Below are 23,633 nucleotides of genomic sequence, written 5' to 3'. Positions count from 1 at the left end.
GACCTCCTGGGTTTTTCCAGTAAATTCTGTTTTTGTTTCCAATTTCCAGCATCTACAATTCTTTTAGTTTAAAAGTCGGCTAACATTTGAAGTCACCATTTTCTGATGGTCTTTAGAAAACCAGATAGAAACCAACGTCCTGTACCTACATAAAGCAGGATCACAAAATTATCACGAAAAGTTGCGGTGAATGTTACATCCTGATAAATCATTTACCTCATATAGATGTGTTAGAGATGGCAGGGTGTATATGTATAGACAGATTGAACAATATACAATAAACAAACATTTTGTGCATAAGTGTTTATTACATGTAGTAGACATATAACAAACTCAAAAAAAATCTACCTTTGGCCTCAAAGGATATTAAAGATAGAGTTTCACTTGGCTAATTTTTTTTAAAAATCCATTAATATGTTTAGAATCTAAAGTTATCACAGTGCATGATTCTGTTATTGCTAGACTATTGTGAAACTGGCAGATCACATGGACTGCACAGGGTAACTTCTTCAAAGAAGAAGATGATAATATTACATTCCTTTGTTACAAATGGGAGTGGGGTCAGCAAATCAAATTAGTAATATTGGGGTGTGACCTAACACTTGGTCAAGGGACTGCACCAATTTAAAAATGTAACCCTTCTGTTTCTTAGTCCCTGAATAAATTGCTTGAATTTCAGATCTAGCTCAGGCAAGGTGACAATGTGGAACACTTGCTGACCAGAGACACTGAAGGAGATCATTCACAAACACTGATTTCAGTTTCTCTTCTTGTACATCTTGGCTTGTCAGGATTTTTTTCCCCATTTTAACATCAAGCTCATTTGTAAACATCAGTACAGTGAAACAGGAATTAACATTCCATAACACTCTGAAAATGGGAAATTGTACTGTAATTAAACTGGACTGTGCAAGTCCAGAAAGTACTAAATCACACCTTCTATTCTCTTTGGTTTTGAAATCCATTTTCCCCACAAAGCAGCATTTTTCTATGCTAAAAGGCACAATGTAAAATGTAAGTCTTTTTGGTTGATTGACAGAACTTTAGTTTCACTTGACATCTCACTTCTGTTCTGATGCGGGCTCGTTCAAAACTCTCACGCTGTTTATTATGACCAGTTACTGATTCGTGGGCGCAGACAATATCCACAGATGCAACATTACCTCAAGAAAGTGAGGCAAGTAAAAACGATAACTGACTGTTTAAAAAAAACCTGAAGTAATCACAGGATTAGTCATTGAAGTTTGAGGTCAGCACATTAATGTCAGACTGGCCCAATTGTTCAATATGGACCTTCGATAGTTCAGAAACAGATGCCATCTTGGTTATTGCACTGGGCAACTGACAATGCTGAGTGTGATGTGAGCAAGAGGAGTATACAGGTTTTAAAGGAAAACAGGTTCTTTGGTGCAAGGAAGTGACGTCAGTGCTCAAGATGAACAAATGTCCTGTCACAGGCCTTGAGAGCCTGTTTCCTCAGCCCCACCATTTAGTGCCTAGTGTGGACTGGTTAGTCTCAAACCTCTTTTCCCTGATCAATCTCCTCAGCTCCCACAGCTCCTCAGCCCCCAAGCTCTGGTCTACACCTGGACTCAGCCGATAGCTCAGGGGAGACACGATATAGCCATTCTTGTACAGACAAACCCGCTTGCAGAACTCGAATGTGCTGAACATCAGTCCATAATACGGAACAATCTGTGAATTAAAAAAAGTGATTGAAACAGACAGGCAAAAGGCAAAAGGCTTAAATTGAATGTGACACATCGCCCCACCAAATCTAATAGAGGTTTAGATATGAGGGTATTTGATAATCTGTTACTGAAAGTGTGGTAATATTTAGCTTATAACTTGAGTTAATGCTGAAGCAAAGAGCACAATACATTGGACAGAAATGTGAAAAGAACTTATTGCTCTAAAAACACCTCTCGGGATTATAAAGAGGTTTCATGTAGAGATAATTCAAAAAGGTTTTGATCTATGTCTGTTGATACAGCAGCTGTCCCCATCCAAATGCTGAATTTATGCAATTTAATAAACTCCAGTCAACAAGCTCCAGTCTGGACATTGTGACCACCATCCTCCCCCTCCCCCCACCCAGGGCAAATTCTTAATTACTCTTCACAATAATAAAATGAGCCAAAGAGAAGCCTCATTTTGTGCAGACTTCAGATTAACACACACTCTTCCAAGACAAAAACAGCATCATCATTTTTCTGAAAATCAGCTTTGTGGGACACATTTTATGCATTGGGTTAATTCCTGTTCACACAAGTTAACGGTTTTTATTGACTGAAAAGTCAATCTGCTCCATTAGACTTTTCCACATGACTGAACAATTGGAAAAGGAGTCAATTTCCATCACTGGGTCATCATATGACATTTGTAACTTCACAACACTAACACAGATACCATATGCGTGCTGGAAATTTATGTTTGATCTGTTTTCATTTATAAATATTACAGTTAACTTGTTCTAGTTCTGAAATAGCATATTTTCTCCCAAATAAAATGATCACTATCTTTTTTCCTCTTTGAACTCCTCTGTCTCAAGAAGTGATATACTGTCACAATGAAGTTGGTTGTCATTTGTTGAATCAGCTCCAAAAGGCAAGCATGTCCTTTCAAAAGTGATGTTCTGACGAAAGGGGTCTTTCATTAGACAGCCGGAGCTCCACCTGGTTCAGACATCCAGCATCGGTTTAGTGAAAATCAGGAATTCTACAACAACATCCGAACCCTAGTCACATTTTTTGAACAAAACGGGCTTTGGTCACATGCTCTGGCAGCGACAATAAGTAAAGCATAAAATGAGAGGATCAATCATTGCTGCTCCAAAACATTAAAATTAGAATTGGCTTGTCCGGGACTGTTAGATCTTTGGAAGGCAAGGATACTAAGGGGCTTGGAGCCAAGGCTGGAGATTTTAAATAAAAAAATCATTCACAGGATGTGAATACTGCTGAGAAATCAGCATTTACTGCCCGTCCCTAATTCCTCAGAAGGCAGTTAAGAGTCAGCCGCTTTGGTGTGGGTCTGGAGTCACAAGTAGGCCAGAACAGGTACGGGTGACCATTTTCTTCATTAAAGAACCTTAGTGAAACAGATGGGTTTTTCCAACAATGGATTCATTACACTCTTAATTCCAGATTCTCTTTTGAAATTCAAACTCCACCTTCTGCTGTGGTGGGATTTAAATTCAGGTCTCCAGAACATTGAGGTCTCCGGATCAATAGCCCAGTGATAATACCACAATGCCATCACCTCCCCTCAGAATGAAGTTAAGACACAGATCAACTGACTGAGTGGCAGCACTATTAACAGCACACTTCTGTCCCTAAGGTGTTGGCTTCTAAGAACTTTTCCTAACATGTAGGTGATATAACTTTAAATAAGCATATATCCTCAAATAATGATTTAACATGAAGTCTTTGCTATTGGAATCTTATCCGTAATGTACAAGAGAGTAGAACATAATAATAAATGACATTATACTTCAGTTATATAGAGTACTGATGACAGCACATCATGAATATTAATCTAGATCATCATCTCCTTATTGAAAGGAAGGATGCAAATATATTGGAGATAGTTCTGAGGAGGTTTATTAGATTGATAGCTGGAATGAGTTGGTTATATGAGGAGTTTAGGTTGAGGAGGCTAACAGTGTTCCCAATGGGTTTAGAAGAGCGAGGTGTGACTTTATTGAAGTGTAGAAGATTCTGAACCACCATTACAAGGTGGACATGGAAACAATGTTTCCTCTTGTGCAGTTTTACTGAGGAGGTGGGGGGAACTGGTGAAATCAGGCCACTTCTCCAAGCATTTCTTCCCCCCCTCCCCACCCACCCAAACCCTATCCCTGAAAGCTGCATTTCCCATGGCTAATCCCCCTGGCCTATACATCTTTGGACTGTGGGAAAAAAACTGGAGTACCCAGAGGAAACCCACACAGTCACTATGTTTCTATGTTATCCACTGGAGGCCTATACCCCTACTCTCTACAAATAACAAGGACTTGATACAGTCTGTAATAAAGAATTTTCAGTAACAGAGCATTACTTGTTTTGGGTGTAGGGATCTGTGCTGAATTGTCACGGCAGTATGTGGTGCCAATATGGCTGGGTGGGGCCATTATGGCATGGGTAACTCACAAGAGAGACAGACAAGGAACAAAAACAAAAAGGTCAAATATATTGATACCCACAAATGACAATGAATTGACTATGTGTCTAATATACACCCTCGTGTTACATTGACCTCGATCTCTCTGTATTCAATGTAGGGCAGTACAGATTAATCTAATGAGTGCTAGGTTTATGGAAACAGCACTCACCTTTACTAGATTTGCTGTTAGACCATTCCATAAACTCAGGACACCTTTTGTCTTCACAATTTGTTTGAAACAGTCCACAACACCAGCAAAATGTACATCCACCCCTCCGTAGTGGGGAAGCAGGGGACTCTGTGCCTATGGAGAGAGATAAAAGGTGTTCACACATGGAAACAAATGATTAATCTCAAACTACATTTAGATGTCACCTTTACTGCAACAAAATATGAGAAACACTCCTGGGAGCAACAAATCCTTATTAAAATTATTAGAAGCTTGATCAAAGAGGCATGTTTTTGATTAAATTAGATTGCCTACAGTGGGGAAACAGGCCCTTCAGCCCAACAAGTCCACACTGACCCTCTGAAGAGTAACCCACCCAGATCTATTTCCCTCTGACTAATGCACCTAACACTATGGGCAATTTAGCATGGCCAACCTACCTGACCTGTACATCTTTGGACTGTGGGAGGAAACCGGGGCACCGGGTGGAAACCCACGCAGACACAGGGAGAATGTGCAAACTTCACACAGTCCCAAGGCGGGAATTGAACCTGGGACCCTGGTGTTGTGAGGCAACAGTGCTAACTGCTGAGCCACCATGCCGCCCAATTCTTTTAAAAAGAATCATCTGACAAGGAGAAGAAAACATGTTACAAGTGTCACCACTCACTGGAGTAGCTGTTACTGGTAATCAAGCTCCATTATTCCCAGTCATTTAAAGATTTTAAAATAAGTCTCAAAATTCCCCAATTCACTCAACCTTCAGTCTCAGGTTGATAGGAATCATGGAACAGGTTTCCATGCTAAGCAAGAAGCAATTTATTACAGGTCATCAGATTCCAACGGCAGGAAAACACAGTTATAGATTACTGGCATATAACAGTACACATTAAAGCTCTAATCTCCTTATAACCACCCTCCTTACATATAGCCACACACAGAGACAGATGTGGAGAGGGAAACAAAGAACAATACAGCACAGGAATGGACCCTTTGGCCCACAGTGTTGTGCCGAACATGATGCCAAATTTAATTAAGCTCAAATTGGGAAAGCAGTTCAGTGGTTTTATTCACAAGTTTGGTTGAGTTAGTTCTTGCTGACCAAAAGGTTTCTCTTTGGGTTTACTTTTCTAAATGATTTACACGAGGTGCAGCGGCTGGTTCCACTACACAAAAGGTTTGATTTATCAATTAAAGAAAAGGTTACCGCAACAGCTAAAGGGAAGTTAAATTGTTTTAGTCATACAGTCATAGAGATGTACAGCACGGGTTTAAAATGGCTTCCTGTAGAGAGATCCTGGGACTTGGTCAAGATGTTCAGTTACCCAAGAACCAATCATATGATTTTGGCAGGCAAAAGACCTTTGTCACTATTAACTGGTCACTAATCCATTGACCAATCAACATCTTGTTGACAACCAAAACTCCATCTGGATACAGACACATTCCACCAGCACCACCCCCCTCTCCCTCCACAACGACTTCAGTACATTTGCAACCTAAACTTCATTTACTGTTCGAGGGTCTGCTTAAAACAATGTTTGCTGTAAGTCAGGTGACTTGCTTTTCAAAGCATTGCAATTTTAAAAACCTGTGTGGTATCATTTCAGTCCACAATTGTAAAATCCAGACAAATAAAAAGACGTATCCTTTACAAAGTGCAGAGATGTTTCTGAGCAGAGCTCCTACATGCTGGGACCCAGCCAATGAGAAGGGACAAGTTCCAATGGTGAAATGAAGGAAATCAGGCACTACAACATGGCAGAGATAGGAAACAAAAACAATTCCTCTGGGAGAATTATCAGGCTGGAACAAGATACAAAGGTAGGAAGGGCAAGACCATGGAATAATTTGAAAACAAAGGATGAGAATTAGTGTGAATTAAGAGATGGGCAGCAAACACATTTAGGTAAACTGATGGCTGCAGAGGATGGAAGATGCAAAGCCAGCTAAGAGAACATTGAAGTAGTTGAATCTGGATATAAAGAACACACAAGTGAGATTTTCAGCTGCTCTGAGATGAGACAGACCAAAGAAAATAATTTTGTGGCCTGAATGACATGGACAATTGAATTATTCAGGCTTCTTCCAAATGAATCAGATAGTGAATGAGAGAGAGACAAATTTAATTATGTTTGTGCTGTAGGAACAACAGATCGTAGGAACAACAGATCATAGGCCCATTTTATTTTAGTGCACACTTAGACAAGGTAAAGGCATAATTCATCTTCTATTTGCTGCTGTAAAGCTGTTCGGTACAGAAGTAGTTTCAACCTCCAGTGCTTGGACATAGAAATCCATTTATATTTCTGGTTACAAGTTACAACATTTAAGGCAAACAGGGAGACTTATTGTGTGTATGCACTGCCATTGTAAGTTTGCAACTACATCTTTTCTTTACTGTACTTGCTGCGGATATTCCCCAATATCAAAAAGTGCATCAAAATCTGCTGGAGAACCGGACTTCCAGCTTGCAATGAATCCACCAATAAGACAAATTTTGATCATTCTGCCATTGGTTTTGCACTGCCTGCTGTCAGTCAGATGGGTTTTATGAGTTAGTCAAATCCTCTTTCAGGACATCTCTCCACTGTAAGCCCCTTGAGGTTTGAATCATATCTGGCTCATGTATTCAGTGACGAAATGCTCTAGCATTACGTTGTAATCGCCGCAAATGCGGCAAGTGACTGCTTCATAAAATGTGGAGGAGATGCTTTTAAAAGAAAAGGCAATTGGATAAAAGATTTCGGAATCAACAATGGGCCAACAGCACAGACTGGTGGTCAGAGCAGGAAGTGTGCGCACACACATACCCGCACAAGATGCCACAGGAGTTCACATTGAATGGCTCTTAGGAGGAGTTGAGGAATTCATGCAACAAAAATTGGATTGCTGCAGTTATTGACCAGAAAAGAAAAAGTACCTGGGCGTTCAATCAAGATAAAACACCTCAGGCACAGCTCAGATCACTTCATATTTCTGATGTTGCACATAAGCACAGTTCAGAACTCACCTGCATCTTTCTCTTCACAGTTTCAAAAGGGAAGGAGAGTGTTTGGGCAACACCTGCTGCCAGACAGCCATTGCCAAAATTCTGCAGAGGGGTGAGTTTCACACTGGGCTTATTCCAGAGTTTATCCAGGTTGATATAGACCAAAAAGGAACCGGCAGAAAATGGCACTGAACCTAGAAGAGGAAAGGCAGGAATTTCAAGTTATAATTGGGGGAAAAGAGTATGATTTCATTGAAGCATGTAAAATTCATAATGGTCTTGAGAGGATAGATCGTGAAAAACTATTTTCCTGGCTGAAAATCAATTCCTGTCTTGGGCGACTGTATGGAGAGTGCACATTCTCCCCGTGTCTGCGTGGGTTTCCTCCGGGTGCTCCAGTTTCCTCCCACAATCCAAATGATGTGCAGGTCAGGTGAATTGGCCGCGCTAAATTGCCATAGTGTTAGGTGCATTAGTCAGGGGTAAATATGGGGTAGGTGAATGGGTCTGGGTGGGTTCCTCTTCAGAGGGTTGGTGTGGACTTGTTGGGCCGACGGGCCTGTTTCCACACTGTAGGTAATCTAATCTAATCTAACACAAGATATCTGAGGATAAAGGCCGTCTAGGGCTGAGATAAGGAAAATTTTCTTCATTTGAAAGGTTGACAATCTTTGATGTTTTTTGACTCCACAGGGCTGTGAATGTTTAGTTAATGGAAACATTCAAGACAGAGATCAATCGATTCTTGGATTTCAAGGGAATCGAGGGGGATACAGGGGCAAACAGAGGAAGGTAGACTTGAGGTAGATCAGCCATGGTCTTAGAGAGTACAGTAGCAATGGATGATGAGAACGGCCAGGGAATTCCTAGAGACATGACACTCATCCACAGATTCAATCAATAAGCACATCGATCTGGACCCAATATACCGGCCACTGCAATGGACAGCTGGAACTGACAACCGGAAGCGACAGATTCAAACCACTACAAATGCCGGAGGAAAGATCACAGAAGCGCTTCACAGGAGGCTCCCAAGCACTGAGGATGTCACCTAGACAGGGGACGAAACGTCTGCAACACAAATTCCCAGCTCGGCGAACAGAACCACAACAACGAGCACCGAGCCACAAATCTTCTCACAAACTTTGAGCAGTGCTAACCATTGAGCCACCGTGCCGTCCCAGTTGTTAAATAAAATTGATCTGTTTAAGTAAAAACACCTTGGGAAATATCAAATAACACTGAAGCCTCACAATGCTTCTTCGGTACTGAAATCCAAGTAGTGTCCTGTTTGTACTTGCTGCAGCTCTTTATACACTTGCAGTAGTTAGGATAAATTAAGCACTGCAGATGTTGGAGATCAGAATTGAGAGTGTGGTGCTGGAAAAGCACAGCCGGTGAGGCAGCATCTGAGGAGCAGGAGAATTTACGTTTCAGGCATAAGCCCTTCCATGAGGAATTCTGCTCCTCAGATGCTGCCTCACCGGCTGTGCTTTTCCAGTACCACATCCTTACCTGCAGTAGTTCTTTAGTAGTTGTTCTATTCTGGTGGGCCATGTTTTATGCAGTCACTCAGTAAATTAGCATAGGCCAGACCAGGGGGGGACATGAGAGAACCAGATGGGTGTTTTCCAACAATTGACAATGGTGTCATGGTCTTCATTAGATTCTCAATTCCTGATACTTTTCACTGAATTCAAGTTCCACCAGGGGCTGTGGAGAGATTTAAACCTGGTTTCCCAAAACAATACCTGGGTCTCTGGATTAACAGTCCAATGATAATGCAACCAGACTAACTAAAACAGAACTAAAGGAACTGTGGATGCAGAACACAAATGACGAGGAAGAGTTGGGATATATATGCAAGGCTTAAATTGCATGGTTTAATGCCAGCTTATAAATAAAGGGAATAACATATTTCTACTGTACTTTATGATATCAGAATATCCCAAAGCATATGACAAGTGACAGTACAATGGGCTGTCAACTATAGATAACAAGTACTTTTGGGTCCCAAAAGTGGGTTCTGTGATTTCATTTTTTTTTAAAAGTTATCTTCACTTCTCAACACGTTCCCACAATTTCACACTCAACGTTTCTCCGATTGCTCAACACCTCACACAGTGACAAAGTGTCAAACTTCCACCAGTAACTTTCTTGAGCTACAACAACGACTTGCATTTATCTAGTGCCATGCAGTTCAGAAAACATCCCAGGGTACTTCATGAAGGTGTATACAAGAACTGAGACCAAGTTGTTTTTTTAAAAAAAGATATATTAGGACAGAGACTCGGAGGTCAACAACTCGGAGGAGTTGTTGACAGTGAGGAAGGATGTGGCAGGTTACAGCAGGATATAGAGAAGCTGCAGAGCTGGGCAGAAAGGTGGCAAATGGAATTCAATGTAGCTAAGTGTGAGGTGATTCACTTTGGGAAGAATAACAAAAAGATGGGGTACTGGGCTAATGGTCGGATACTTGGTAGTGTGGATGAGCAGAGGGATCTTGGTGTCCATATACACAGATCTCTGAAAGTTGCCACCCAGGTAAATAGTGCGGTGAGGAAGGCATATGGCGTACTGGCTTTTATTGGTAGAGGAATTGAGTTCCGGAGTCCTGAGGTCATGATGCAGTTGTATAAGACTCTGGTGCGGCCGCATCTGGAATATTGTGTGCAGTTTTGGTCGCCATACTATAGGAAGGATGTGGAGGCACTGGAACGGGTGCAGAGGAGGTTTACCAGGATGTTGCCTGGTATGGAAGGAAGATCGTATGAGGAAAGACTGAGGCACTTGGGGCTGTTTTCATTAGAGAAAAGAAGGTTTAGGGGTGACTTGATTGAGGTGTACAAGATGATTAGGGGGTTAGATAGGGTTGACAGCGTGAACCTTTTCCCGCGTATGGAGTCGGGTATTACAAGGGGGCATAGCTTTAAATTAAGGGGGGGTAGATATAGGACTGAAGTTAGGGGTAGGTTCTTCACTCAGCGAGTCGTGAGTTCATGGAATGCCCTGCCAGTAGCAGTGGTGAACTCTCCCTCTTTATGGGCATTTAAGCGGGCATTGGATCGGTATATGGAGGATAGTGGGTTAGTATAGGTTAGGTGGGCTTGGATTGGCGCAACATCGAGGGCCAAAGGGCCTGTACTGCGCTGTATTCTTCTATCTATCTATGTAGATGACCAAACAATTTGTTCAAGAGGTCTACTTTTAGAGAAAGAAAGCTTTAAAGAGGTGGTTCAGTGCTTAGACACCTGGTAGCACATCTACAAATGGTGGGATGAAGCAAGTATGGGATCCACAAGAGGATGCCAAAGTTCTGGAATAGTTGTAGGATTGGAGACTGTTACAGAAACAGGAAGAAATGAGACAATGGACATATTTGAACAGTTACAGTATTTACCAAATGGCTACAAAACAATGTGTTTTGGCATGGGTTCCCATTTCTTTTCATTCCAACCTGTGGAATGACAGTCATGGGGGCCCCACCTACACACAAGTACCAACAATATTCTAACTTCTGAACCTGCAGAGTGAATTACTCATAGGAAAATGGCACTCTCACTTTTATTACAGTGACAGAACCAATTGGTAATATGCCAACAGATGCAGAGAAATATAGAATACATAACTCTTAAAACATTATTCTTGGAGTACTGTGGAAGTTAGAAACCCACAAAGGGTTCAGTTCCATGTTTACTTCTCTATAAAGGCACATTGGGGGACTCAAGGGTGAAACATTCCACTGCCAAAAAGACTCACTGCAGTATCAATTGGAAACCTGTCCTCATACAATACAGACAGAACATCTCAGTAGGGTGAGGGGAGGGGAGGGAGCGGGGGAGGCTGACTATATCTCAGAAATGGAGCCCAGTGGAGCCACAAATCCATTGTAGAGGTATTTGTCCTTCCCAGACAAGACTGATAGCTTTGGCCACAACCCTGTTAAACTGCCTCCTGCTCCCATTGTCTTACTTCCCCTCTCCATTAGCATAGGTATGTAAATCCCCCATTTACAGCAGGCAATACCCTTTTGTCTTAATCTCTTCCCATCAACATATAATCATGAAGAATACGATAAACAGTTCCTGTAATCCATTCAGATGTTATCACTGGATATTGACATCCATCGGGCTTTGTAAATTCATAATTATCTACTTTAAACTATGTAATGACAATTGATCATGTGACTGATAAACCTTTTGTTTAATCCCTATAAAAAATACTGTTTTTGTGTGTAGGGAAGAGATTCGTGGAGAAGTGTCACCACAAGTAGACACATAACTACTTTTGGGGACATTGAGAATCTGTCACTGGCTGTCCAATAATAAAGCAGCTGCTGATGTACTGAAACTTGTGTCATCCGGATTTGTGGAACAAAACAGACATCAACATTCGGGGCCGCGACTCTGACCTCCCCATAGGGAACGTCTCCTGGGGCTGAGTAAGTGACACAAAAATCTGAATTGGGCAGAACTGAGCGGTGAAGGTGCCTGGGGTGTTTTACCCCATACTGCTCCATGTGTTCAGCCAGACAATTGTTCAGCTGCCCCCCCCCCCCCGAGCACTGCAAACCCCAGTCAGTACTAACGAACTCCAGTGGAACTGGGATACCTTCTGGGCACAAACTCTCCCCCAGAGGCTGGTCCAGCAATGCCCACCAAGCCGCCTCTCCCCACAGAGGCCTTGGAGGGGGGCACCAGGGGCGTCCCTGATGCACCTTGGATAAGAGGGAGATGGGGCCGATTCCCAGTGAGGCAGCCAGGCCAGTGTTTCAACTGTTGGAGGCCTGTCACTGGAAGGCTGAATTCCCCTTCGCCCAAACCGCGACTTTCCAGGCCCGGACTTGCCGCCCTGAACTCACCTCGAACAATCCATTCGCCAGATTCCCAAACATTAACCTCCCAGTTGTCAGCATGTCCCCTCAGCAGGAACCCCACATTACCTTGCAGACAGCTGGAACTCCAATCCTATTTATGATAGGCACGGGGGTAACCAATTCCATCCTTGATCAGAAAATTGTGAGAAATAAGGGATTTCAGCTGTCAGGCAAGACCATGGCACTCGCCGGGTTTGAAAGGTCAAGCGATATATATCCGAAAACTGTTTCACTGAAAGCTGAGTTCTGAGGATGAGCTTGCTCGATTTCCTTCACACTGACAGTTAAGATCGGATAGAACCTGGCAGGCAGGGATATGCTTTGTCCCCTATACGGATGAGGGCATTATGGTGGGACTGCATGGCCAGGCGCAATTCCCCCAGTTTGCGGTCCCCCAGTGGTCAGGACTCAGCATTGAACAATCTGCCTTCACACCGCCGTTCCCGACCCCGGATGGTTTGTTGTGACCCTACTGGATGCTCCACAGAACAAAGCCGGTATTATACTCCATTTGAGGGCATGGGAATTCTCCGTTTCGGTTGTTGGTGAGGTTGAAGGTAAGCAAGGCTCTGCTTATTTTGTTCGAATCCCATACTACCTGAGGCAGCATATGTGGTTGGTAGTCCCAGGTGCTACAAGCTAGCGAGGGCAGGAATAGGAGGATAGAGCAGATGAATGCATGGCTGAGGAACTGGTGTATGGGAGAAGGATTCACATTTTTGGATCATTGAAAGCTGTTTTGGGGTAGAAGTGACCTGGACAAGAAGGATGGATTGCACCTAAATTGGAAGGGGATTAATATATTGGCAGGGAGATTTGCTAGAGCTGCTTGGGAAGATTTATACTAGTAAGGTTTTTTTTTAGATTAGATTAGATTAGATTAGATTAGATTACAGTGTGGAAACAGGCCCTTTGGCCCAACAAGTCCACACCGACCCGCCGAAGCGAAACCCACCCATACCCCTACATTTACCCCTTACCCAACACTACGGGCAATTTAGCATGGCCAATTCACCTGACCCTGCACATCTTTTGGACTGTGGGAGGAAACCGGAGCACCCGGAGGAAACCCACGCAGACACGGGGAGAACGTGCAAACTCCACACAGTCAGTCGCCTGAGGCGGGAATTGAACCCGGGTCTCAGGCGCTGTGAGGCAGCAGTGCTAACTGCTGTGCCACCGTGCCACCCACGAATGTAAGGTAGGAGGGGGGGACCCAGGGAAATAGTGAGGAAAGATTTCAATCTGATACTGGTACAGTTGAGAACAAAGGAGAATCAAACAGTCAGGGCAGGCAGGGAAAAAGCAGAGAACAAGGTAGGACTGATAAATTAAACTGCATTTATTTCAATGCAAGAGGCCTAACAGGGAAGGCAGATGAACTCAGGGCATGGTTAGGAACATGGGACTGGGATAAGATAGCAATTACAGAAACATGGCTCAGGGATGGACAGGACTGGCAGTTTAATGTTCCAGGATACAAATGCTACAGGAAGGACAGAAAGGGAGGCAAGAGAAGAGGGGAAGTGGCATTTTTGATAAGGGATAGCATTACAGCTGTACTTAGGGAGGATATTCCTGGAAATACATCCAGGGAAGTTATTTGGGTGGAACTGAGAAGTAAGAAAGGGACGATCACCTTATTGGGATTGTATTATTGACCCCCTAATAGTCAGAGGGAAATTGTGAAACAAATTTGTAAGGAGATCTCAGTTATTTGTAAGAATAATAGGGTGGGTATGGTCGGGGATTTTAACTTTCCAAACATAAACTGGGACTGCCATAACCTTCAGGGTTTAGATGGAGAGGAATTTGTTAAGTGTGTACAAGAAAGGTTTCTGATTCACTACGTTGTTGTACCTACTAGAGAAGGTGCAAAACTTGACCTACTCTTGGGAAATAAGGCAGGGCAGGTGACTGAGGTGTCAGTGGGGAAGCACTTTGGGGCCAGTGACCATAATTCTATTCGTTTTAAAAAAATGATGGAAAAGGATAGACCGGATCTAAAAGTTGAAGTTCTAAATTGGAGGAAGGCCAATTTTGACGGTATTAGGCAAGAATTTTCAAAAGCTGACTGGGGGCAGATGTTCGCAGGTAAAGGGACGGCTGGAAAATGGGAAGCCTTCAGAAATGAGATAATGAGAGTCCAGAGAAAGTATATTCCTGTTAGGGTGAAAGGAAAGGCTGGTAGGTGTAGGGAATGTTGGATGACTAAAGAAATCGAGGGTTTGGTTAAGCAAAAGAAGGAAGCATATGTAAGGTATAAACAGGATAAATTGAGTGTATCCTCAAACAAGTATAGATGCAGAGGAATATATTTAAGAGAGAAATCAGGAGGGCAAAAAGGGAATATGAGATAGTTTTGGCAAATAGAGTTAAGGAGAATCCAAAGAGTTTTTACAAAAACATTAAGGACGGAAGGGTAACTAGGGAGAGAATAGGGCCCCTCAAAGATCAGCAAGGCAGCCTTTGTGTGGAGCCACAGGAGATGGGGGAGATACTAAACGAGTATTTTGCATCAGTATTTACTGTGGAAAAAGGACGTGGAAGATATAGAATGTAGGGAAATAGATGGTGATATCTTGAAAAATGTCCATATTACAGAGAGGAAGTGCTGGATGTCTTGAAACACATAAAAGTGGATAAATTCCCAGGACCTGATCATGTGGGAAGCTAGGGAAGTGATTGCTGGGCCTCTTACTGAGATATTGGTATCATTGATAGTCACAGGTAAGGTGCCAGAAGACGGGAGGTTGGCAAACGTGGTGCCACTGTTTAAGAAGGGTGGTAAGGACAAGCCAGGGAACTAGAGACCAGTGAGCCTGATGTCGGAGGTGGGCAAGTTGTTGGAGGGAATCCTGAGGGACAGGATGTACATGTATTTGGAAAGGCAAGGACTGATTAGGGATAGTCAACATGGCTTTGTGAGTGGGAAATCATGCCTCACAAACTCAATTGAGTTTTTTGAAGAAGTAACAAAGAGGATTGATGAGGGCAGAGCGGTAAATGTGATCGACATGGACTTCAGTAAGGCGTTCGACATGGTTCCTCATGGAAGACTGATTAGCAAGGTTAGATCTCATGGAATACAGGGAGAACTCGCCATTTGGATACAGAACTGGCTCAAAGGTAGAAGACAGAGGGTGGTGGTGGAGGGTTGTTTTTCAGACTGGAGGTTTATATAAATGATTTGGATGCGAGCATAAGAGGTATAGATAGAAAGTTTGCAGATGACACCAAATTTGGAGGTGTGTGGACAGCAAAGAAGGTACCTCAGATTACAGCGGGATCTTGATCAGATGGGCCAATGGGCTGAGAAGTGGTAGATGGAGTTGAATTTAGATAAACGTGAGGTGCTGCATTTTGGGAAAGCAAATCTTAGCAGGACTTATTCACTTAATGGTAAGGTCCTAGGGAGTGTTGCTGAACAAAGAGACTTTGGAGTGCAGGTTCATAGTTCCTTGAAAATGGAGTCGCAGGTAGATAGGATAGTGAAGAAGGCGTTTGGTATGCTTTCCTTTATTGGTCAGAGTATTGAGTACAGGAGTTGGGAGGTCATGTTGCGGCTGTACAGGACATTGGTTAGGCTGTTGGAATATTGCGCGCAATTCTGGTCTCCTTCCTATCGGAAAGATGTTGTGAAACTTGAAAGGGTTCAGAAAAGATTTACAAGGATGTTGCCAGGGTTGGAGGATTTGAGCTATAGGGAGAGGCTGAACAGGCTGGGCCTGTTTTCCCTGGAGCGTCGGAGGCTGAGGGGTGACCTTATAGAGGTTTACAAAATTATGAGGGGCATGGATAGGATAAATAGACAAAGTCTTTTTCCTGGGATGGGGGAGTCCAGAACTAGAGGGCACATGCTAAGGGTGAGAGGGGAAAGATATAAAAGAGTCCTAAGGGGCAACATTTTCACTCAGAGGGTGGTACGTGCATGGAATGAGCTGCCAGAGGAAGTGGTGGAGGCTGGTACAATTGCAACATTTAAAAGCCATCTGGATGGGTATATGAATAGGAAGGGTTTGGAGAAATATGGGCCAGATGCTGGCAGGTGGGACTCTATTGGGTTGGGATATCTGGTCGACGTGGACGAGTTGGACCAAAGGGTCTGTTTCCGTGCTGTACATCTCTATGACTCTATGACTCTCTGACTCAAATTGTTGGCCCATGGTTTAAACCTAAAGATGTATGCCACCTTGCCTACACCCTGACACAACTCGCTTCCAACACCAGGGGACTGTGGCAACACTTCACAGAGGGCCATTTGAAATACTCCCACAACAGAAGGTCGGCATCCTGACCCGCCATGCATCCTCAGTCAACCCAACCAGGGACGTTGGACCAGCCTGCCCCAGGGGTTTGTCACTCACCCACCATATTCTCACAAACCTGCCACAGTCAGTTAAGGACCCTGAAACTCCCACAAGGATCCACAGTTGTCCAACATGTAGATAACCTGCTCGTTGCCAGTAACAGCCTGTCTAACTGTGAGACTGATACCACAGTACTATTGAATTTTTTACACATCCTTGGGTATTTGGTTCTGCCCCATAAGGTCAAGCGCTGTCAAAAGGAGGTGAAACTTTTGAGTCTTCTCCTCTTGACAGAGAAACGCATTCGGCCCATTGCAGAAACCTTACCGCCCACAACCCCGAAAGTGATGCAGGCCCTCCTAGGCCTTCTAAATCTCTGTCGGCAATGGATTCCCAATGTCACCCTGTATACTCGCCTACTGACTCCACTGGCATCAACCACTGCCCCCACCCCCTTCCCCGACTTCACCCTTTCAACCGAGCAGCTGACGGCACTGACTGAAATAAAAAAAAAGCCTTCTACAAGCCCCAGTCCTAGGCCAACCCCTGTACGATCGACCATTCCAACTGTATGTCACCATTACGGATGGATGTGCCACAGCCGTCCTCACCCAAATGGAAGCAGCTGGTGGCATACATTTCAACCAAACTGGACCCGGTAGCGTCCGGCCTCCCGCCCTGCTCACAGGGACTTCCTGCTATACATGTCCTCGTATCAGCGGCCTCAAACATCACCCGACACCAGCCGGTCGGGGTTTTAACCACACACTCTGCTGTCGACCTTCTCACCTCCCGGCAGCATTTAACACAGGCACAGGCCAGAACAAATACGGAGCAGCCCTAATCAACAACCCACTACTGACCTTTTCTCATTGCACCACCCTGAATCCGGCCACCTTCCTGATGGTACCCCCGCAGTACCTCTCATCTCCTGAACATGACTGCCTGCTACAGAATCATCTTTTCACCTCTGCTCGTGGTGATTTAGCTGAGCTGCCCCTTAAACATGCAGACTTCACCCTTTATGTGGATGGCAGCTCCTACATTTCACCCACAGGTCAGCGATGCTCTGGATACGCGATTGCCACATGATGAGGTGGTTGAATACACAGGCTTCGAAACTGCACTGTCAGCCCGAGAGTTGTTTGTCCTCACTTGGGCTTGCATCCTGGCAGAGGGGAGTTCGGCCAATATTTACACAGACTCTTGCGATGCTTTTGGCGTCGCCCACAACTAAGGCGCCCTTTGGGAACATAGGGGATTTTTAACCACCACGGGGCAACCCATTAGTAACGCTGTTTTTGTGTATAATCTCTTACAGGCCTTACAGTTACCTTCCAGCCTAGCAGTGGTCAAATGCTCAGCCCACACTGGTACAACTGACAGGGTCTCTAAGGGCAATACACAAGTAGATGTCACCACCAAGTAGGCAGTGTTACACCCTGCTCTCCTAGTTCAGTTGGGCTCAGAGCAACACCTAGTTACAAACGTATGACGATGTGAAGGCCAGACCTGGGTGAGATACGTCATTTACTGGGGGACGCCCCTGCAGAGGAACACAGATGGTGGTCACTGATGGGCTGCACCATTGATGCCCATACCAAACTATGGATGATCCCTGCAGGACAGGTTTGTGTTCCCTCTTTTCTTTTACCTATCGTAGTAGACTATGTACATAACTGTACATACCTAGGCAAGGATGGAATGGTCAGCACTTTGCTCCAGACCTGGTGGCACCCCAAATTCCAGAAGACAGCTGAGAAACCAGCATAAGCATGTTTGATCTGTAAAAAGACTAATGCTGGAAAGGGGATGCCTTGCAGTTCCAGGACTACGCCCTTGCCTGGTGGGCCTTTCAATTGTTTACAATTAGATTTTATAGAACTACCCAGAGTACAGTGTTATAAGTATTGTTTGGTAATAATAGATGCCTTCTGCAGATGGATTGAGGCAATCCCAACGATGGACAACACAGCTGCAACTGTGGTGAAAATACTGCTGAGGGAAATAATTCCCCGAAATGGACTCCCGGAGACCATTAGCTCAGACAATGGGCCACACTTCGTGGCTAAGATTAACCAGGGGATTTGCAGAGAACTAGCAATAAACAACAATTCCACTGTACCCACCACCCAAAAGAGGCTGGAGTGGTGGAATGGGCAAATGGTACCCTAAAATATAAGCTGGCAAAGCTAAAGCAGGAAACAGGCCTCAGTTGGTCAAAGGTCCTCCCTCTAATCCTGTTCCACATGAGGGTTACCCCTTCTAGCAAAACTGGTCTATCTCCAGCTGAGGTGGTTTACAGGAAGCTCACGAGGACCCATGGGGACCTGGGATAGTCCGACCCCCTTCTCCCTGAGAGATCAGATATGAACACCCTGGGAGAGGGAGTGGGGGCGTACCCACAGGGGCTAACCAAAACTCTCCATGGCTTGCATTCGCAGGTATGCCAGGCTTACAGAGAAAGTAACGATCTGCCTGAAGGAAATGGCCCGCTGTCGAGCCAGGGGATTTCATCCTGATAAAGGACTGGGAACGAAAGGAGCTGGGACCGCGATGGAAAGGACCATTCCAGGTGCTGCTAACCACTCCTACGGCTGTGAAAGTACAAGGGCATCCCCGGTGGATACACAGAATCGACTGCAAAAGAGTCAGCGTGGAAGCAGACACCAACTAAGGACAAGGACATTTTCCATACTTGTGACCTGTTGGTGACTTTGGGAAATGGGGCCTTGGGAACAGATGGACTCCAAATTGACACCGCTCAGCATCATAGCTTTTTGCACCTAGCCTATCAGACAGTCCACATACAGGGCAGAGACACCCACTGCTGGGTACGTGCCCACATGCCACCCCACTCAGTGGGGGGGGGAATCCTTTTGTGGCCCTTACCTTTTCACTGGCATCAATTGGCCAAATGGCTACTGCGTCGAAGCCTCTCCGGTGATCTTGCTAACACCGATGATGCACGAGAGTGGCAGTCGGCAGGGTATAACGTGACCTCATTCAGGGGCTGGTATCACCCTATTTACAACCAATCACACAGACCTCCCTCCCTTGCAGTTCTCAACAACACCATCAACTACACCATTTTTTTTCATGCAGAAAGGGAAGTCCTCCAAAGGTGCTTATGTGGGAATGAGTGAATGCTCCTCTACCATCCCCTGGGTCGAACCTATTCAGAACTTAACAGAATATGGGTACTTTACATTTGATTGGTCTGCCATCCACAACAGAACCCCAGGCCACCTCTGGAATAACTCTCCAGGCTGTGAGGGGGGGGGGGGCTGTTTCCACCCTGACAGCTTACAATGGCACATACTTCATTTGCGGGTTGAAAACCTACCCCTGGCCTTCCTCAGATTGGGAGGGGTCATGCTACATGCAGTATGTTGTACCTCACATTCGAATTTTGGGCAACCTGCCCTCACCCCCCTGAGATCTAGAAGGTCTCTTACCAGGTTCTTCACCTGGGTGGGAATGTTCTCTCCCTCAGCGGGAACCTATTTACATGCCCAAGACCTTAGTCAGCTCAGGACCATTTGGGAAAGGGCCACCAATGATACGGCTAATGCTTTAACTGAAATTAACGTAGAACTATTTGCAGTTAGGACTGTAGCCCCCCAGAATCATTTGGCCCTGGACTTCCTCCTAGCCAAGGAGGGTGGCACCTGTGCTATTGTGGCAGAGTGTTGCACTTACATCCCTGACAAGCCCACTAACATCACTGACCTCTCTAAGCATATCACATGGAAAATCCAGACTCTCCAAACTATCGATAAGGGGTTTAGTGATGGCATGGGAGGGTGGTCACTGGGGACATTCTTGGAGGCCTGCTGGTTCATATCGGAATTACAATACTAATTATAATCTCCTGCATGCTAATGCTCTGTTGTCCGAATGTTTTTGCTATAGGCTCTAAGGGGACCTGGTTGATCATCGAATGATCAAAAGGAGGGAATGAGGAAGCTAGAAAGCCATAAAGGGATCAGTTCCATGTTTTACTTCTCTTTCAAGGCACATTGGGGACTCAAGGATTAAACATTCCACTGCCAAAAAGATGCAAGTTTAAAAAATCATGAAAGGAATAGATATAAGGTTAAAAATAATGACTGCAGATGCTGGAAACCAGATTCTGGATTAGTGGTGCTGGAAGAGCACAGCAGTTCAGGCAGCATCCAAGGAGCTTCGAAATCGACATTTCGGGCAAAAGCCCTTCATCAGGAATAAAGGATATGGTGAATAGAAAAGGCCTTTTCCCTTGGGGGAGGGAGTTCAAAACTAGAGAGCATATTTCTAAGGTGAGGGGAGAAAGATTTAATCGCGACCTGAGAGGCAACTTTTACTTGGAGAGATTGGTTTATATGTGGAATGAACTGCCAGAGGAAGTTGTAGATGCAGATACAGGTTGCTTTGCTATAAATGTGCATTTCATTAATGCAAACTCACTGTAACGCAACTGATGAATTAGGAATACTGTTTCTAAAGCACAAGCTTTTAAAGCATGTATTGGTTATAAAGTGATTCCGGCCCCATCAGTTTAAATGATGCTGCTAGCATGCAACTTTCTTAGAGCATGGGATTGCACAAGAATGTTATAGCAGAACTGACTGTACTGTTACATTTAAGATGACACTTGGACAGGTACATGAATAGGAATGATTTAAAGGAATGTGGGCCAAAGACGAGCAAATTGGACTAGTTTAGTTTAGGAAAGTTGGTTAGCATGGGTAAGTTGGACCGAAGGCTGTTTCCATGCTGTACGACTATGACACTGACTCTATAGGTGCCCTTTAATAACCAGTTATGAGAAACTCCATCAATGGAAAGGTAGTAGCGAAATGGGAATTAATGTTCTCTTTAATCCGTCCTTTTGGGGGGTGGAGGCTTTCTTTAAAATAGCATCACCAACAGGCAGCTTTGTCAAACATCACAAACTTAACCTGACCCCCATGCCCTCACAACCAGCATTACTGTTACTGTACTTGTAACTGGATGCACGCTGGGCAGAAGAACACAAAGACAACTCTAAAGCAAGGTCAAAACGTGTGACACTGGAAAAACACAGGAAGTATCCGAGGAACAGAAATGCCTGTGCTCGAAACGTTGACTCTCCTGCGCCTCAGATGCTGCATGACCAGCTGTGCCTTTCCAACGCCACACTTTTTGGCTCTGATCTCCAGCACCTGCAATCCTCACTTTCTCCAATTCTAAAGCAGGTGCAAGATGGACTTAGGTGAAGATGTGCATGGGTCATTGAAAGGTGGCAGATCACGTGGAGAGAGCATTAACAAAAGTCTATACAGCATCCTCACCTTTACTAATAGCACAGAGTACAAGAGCAGTGAGGGGATGCTGAACTTGTACAAGACACTTGGAAGACCTCAGCAGGAATACTGTATACAGTTATGGGAGACATATAGGAAAGATGTGAATGCATTAAAGGGAGTGTGCAAGAGATTTACTAAAATAGATCCAGGAATGAGAAACTATATTTATGAGGACAGGTTTTTAAAAATTGTGACTGTTCTCCCTGAGAGAATAAGGAGCAGAGAGGAAGTCTAATTGAGGTTTTCAAAATCGTGAACTGGCTGGATAGTGTAGAGAAGGTGTAACGGTTTCCGCTTGTAAAAGAAACGGGAACAAGCGAGTATGGGTGTGCAAACAAAGTATGGGAGATGTGAAAGAATGTTTTGACATGGCATATTGTTAGGGTATGAAAGACACTGCCTGGAAATTTGGTGGAGGCTGGTTTGATTAAGGCATTCAAGAGGGTTTTGGATTGTTTATTGGATAGTAATGATGTGTAAGAATATGGAGAAAAGGCAGGATCCAACACAGGATAATACAGTCGGTGTAGACACATGGATTGAATGGCCCTTTTCTGCTCTGTAATGATTGTGTCATTCTGTTCCATAATTCTTTCAGATTTCTTCCTTCAATTACTCATACACTTTTCTAATCCATTTTCATCCCTGACCATCTCCTCACCTGGACATTACCAAGGGTGTTGCTGAACAAAGAGACCTTGGAGTGCAGGTTCATAGCTCCTTGTAAGTGGAGTCGCAGGTAGATAGGATAGTGAAGAAGGCGTTTGGTATGCTTTCCTTTATTGCTCAGAGTATTGAGTACAGGAGTTGGGAGGTCATGTTGCGGCTGTACAGGACATTGGTTAGGCCACTGTTGGAATATTGCTTGCAATTCTGGTCTCCTTCCTATCAGAAAGATGTTGCGAAATTTGAAAGGATTCAGAAAAGATTTACAAGGATGATGCCAGGGTTGGAGGATTTGAGCTATAGGGAGAGGCTGAACAGGCTGGGGCTGTTTTCCCTAGAGCGTCGGAGGCTGAGGGGTGACCTTATAGAGGTTTACAAAGTTATGAGGGGCATGAATAAGATAAATAGACAAAGTCTTTTCCCTGGGATCGGGGAGTCCAGAACAGTTGGAGCATAGGTTTAGGGTGAGAGGGGAAAGATATAAAAGAGACCTAAGGGGCAACTTTTTCATGCAGAGGGTGGTACATGTATGGAATGAGCTGCCAGAGGATGTGGTGGAGGCTGGTACAATTGAAACATTTAAGAGGCATTTGGATGGGTATATGAATAGGAAGGATTTGGAGGGATATGGGCCAGGTGCTGGTAGGTGGGACTAGATTGGGTTGGGATATCTGGTCAGCATGGACAAATTGGACCGAAGGGTCTCTTTCCATGCTGTACATCTCTATGACTCTAAATGATCATTGAAGTGGCAGTACTGACGGGAAGTGAGAAAGTCTGTAGCCTTAAAACTTGTCTTTAAACATTTAGACTAAAATGTAATGCTGAATTATAGAACACATTTACTGCACTTAAAAATAGACAGGCAGGAAGGCTCAGAAAAAGGGGGGAATCTCAAGGAATGCAGAAGATAGGGATATCTGGGCTCAGCAAGTGATAACAGAATGCTGTAAGGCAATTAAGAACAATTGTTGAAAATGTGTTGCTGGAAAAGCACAGCAGGTCAGGCAGCATCCAAGGAGCAGGAGAATCGACGTTTCGGGCATGAGCCCTTCTTCAGGAAAATTAAGAACATTTGCCTTGGCATTGGTGAATCTGTGTGAACAGGACACCAAGTGATAATATT

At 44.3% G+C, this 23,633-nt stretch overlaps 1 protein-coding gene across 1 annotated transcript in view; it reads right to left on the bottom strand.

The window, feature by feature from the left end:
- Nucleotides 1-284: 284 nt before the first annotated feature.
- The window catches only part of slc25a43 (solute carrier family 25 member 43), a 31,046-nt gene continuing 7,697 nt past the window's right edge, over nt 285-23,633 (bottom strand). The window contains exons 3-5 of the mRNA XM_043705098.2: nt 7,347-7,519; nt 4,334-4,468; nt 285-1,695 (exon numbers count right to left, since the gene is read on the bottom strand). Coding sequence (XP_043561033.1) covers nt 1,477-1,695; nt 4,334-4,468; nt 7,347-7,519 — 527 coding nt within the window. The 3' untranslated portion in view covers nt 285-1,476. The remainder of the gene's footprint in view (nt 1,696-4,333; nt 4,469-7,346; nt 7,520-23,633) is intronic.

This window comes from Chiloscyllium plagiosum, unplaced genomic scaffold (genome assembly GCF_037043375.1).
Source record: "Chiloscyllium plagiosum isolate Xiang-an unplaced genomic scaffold, Cpla_swu_hap1 HiC_scaffold_11, whole genome shotgun sequence".
Taxonomy (NCBI): Eukaryota; Metazoa; Chordata; class Chondrichthyes; order Orectolobiformes; family Hemiscylliidae; genus Chiloscyllium; species Chiloscyllium plagiosum.
The sequence above is the reverse complement of the archived record's forward strand: the minus strand, read 5'-3'. Positions and strand labels throughout refer to the sequence as shown.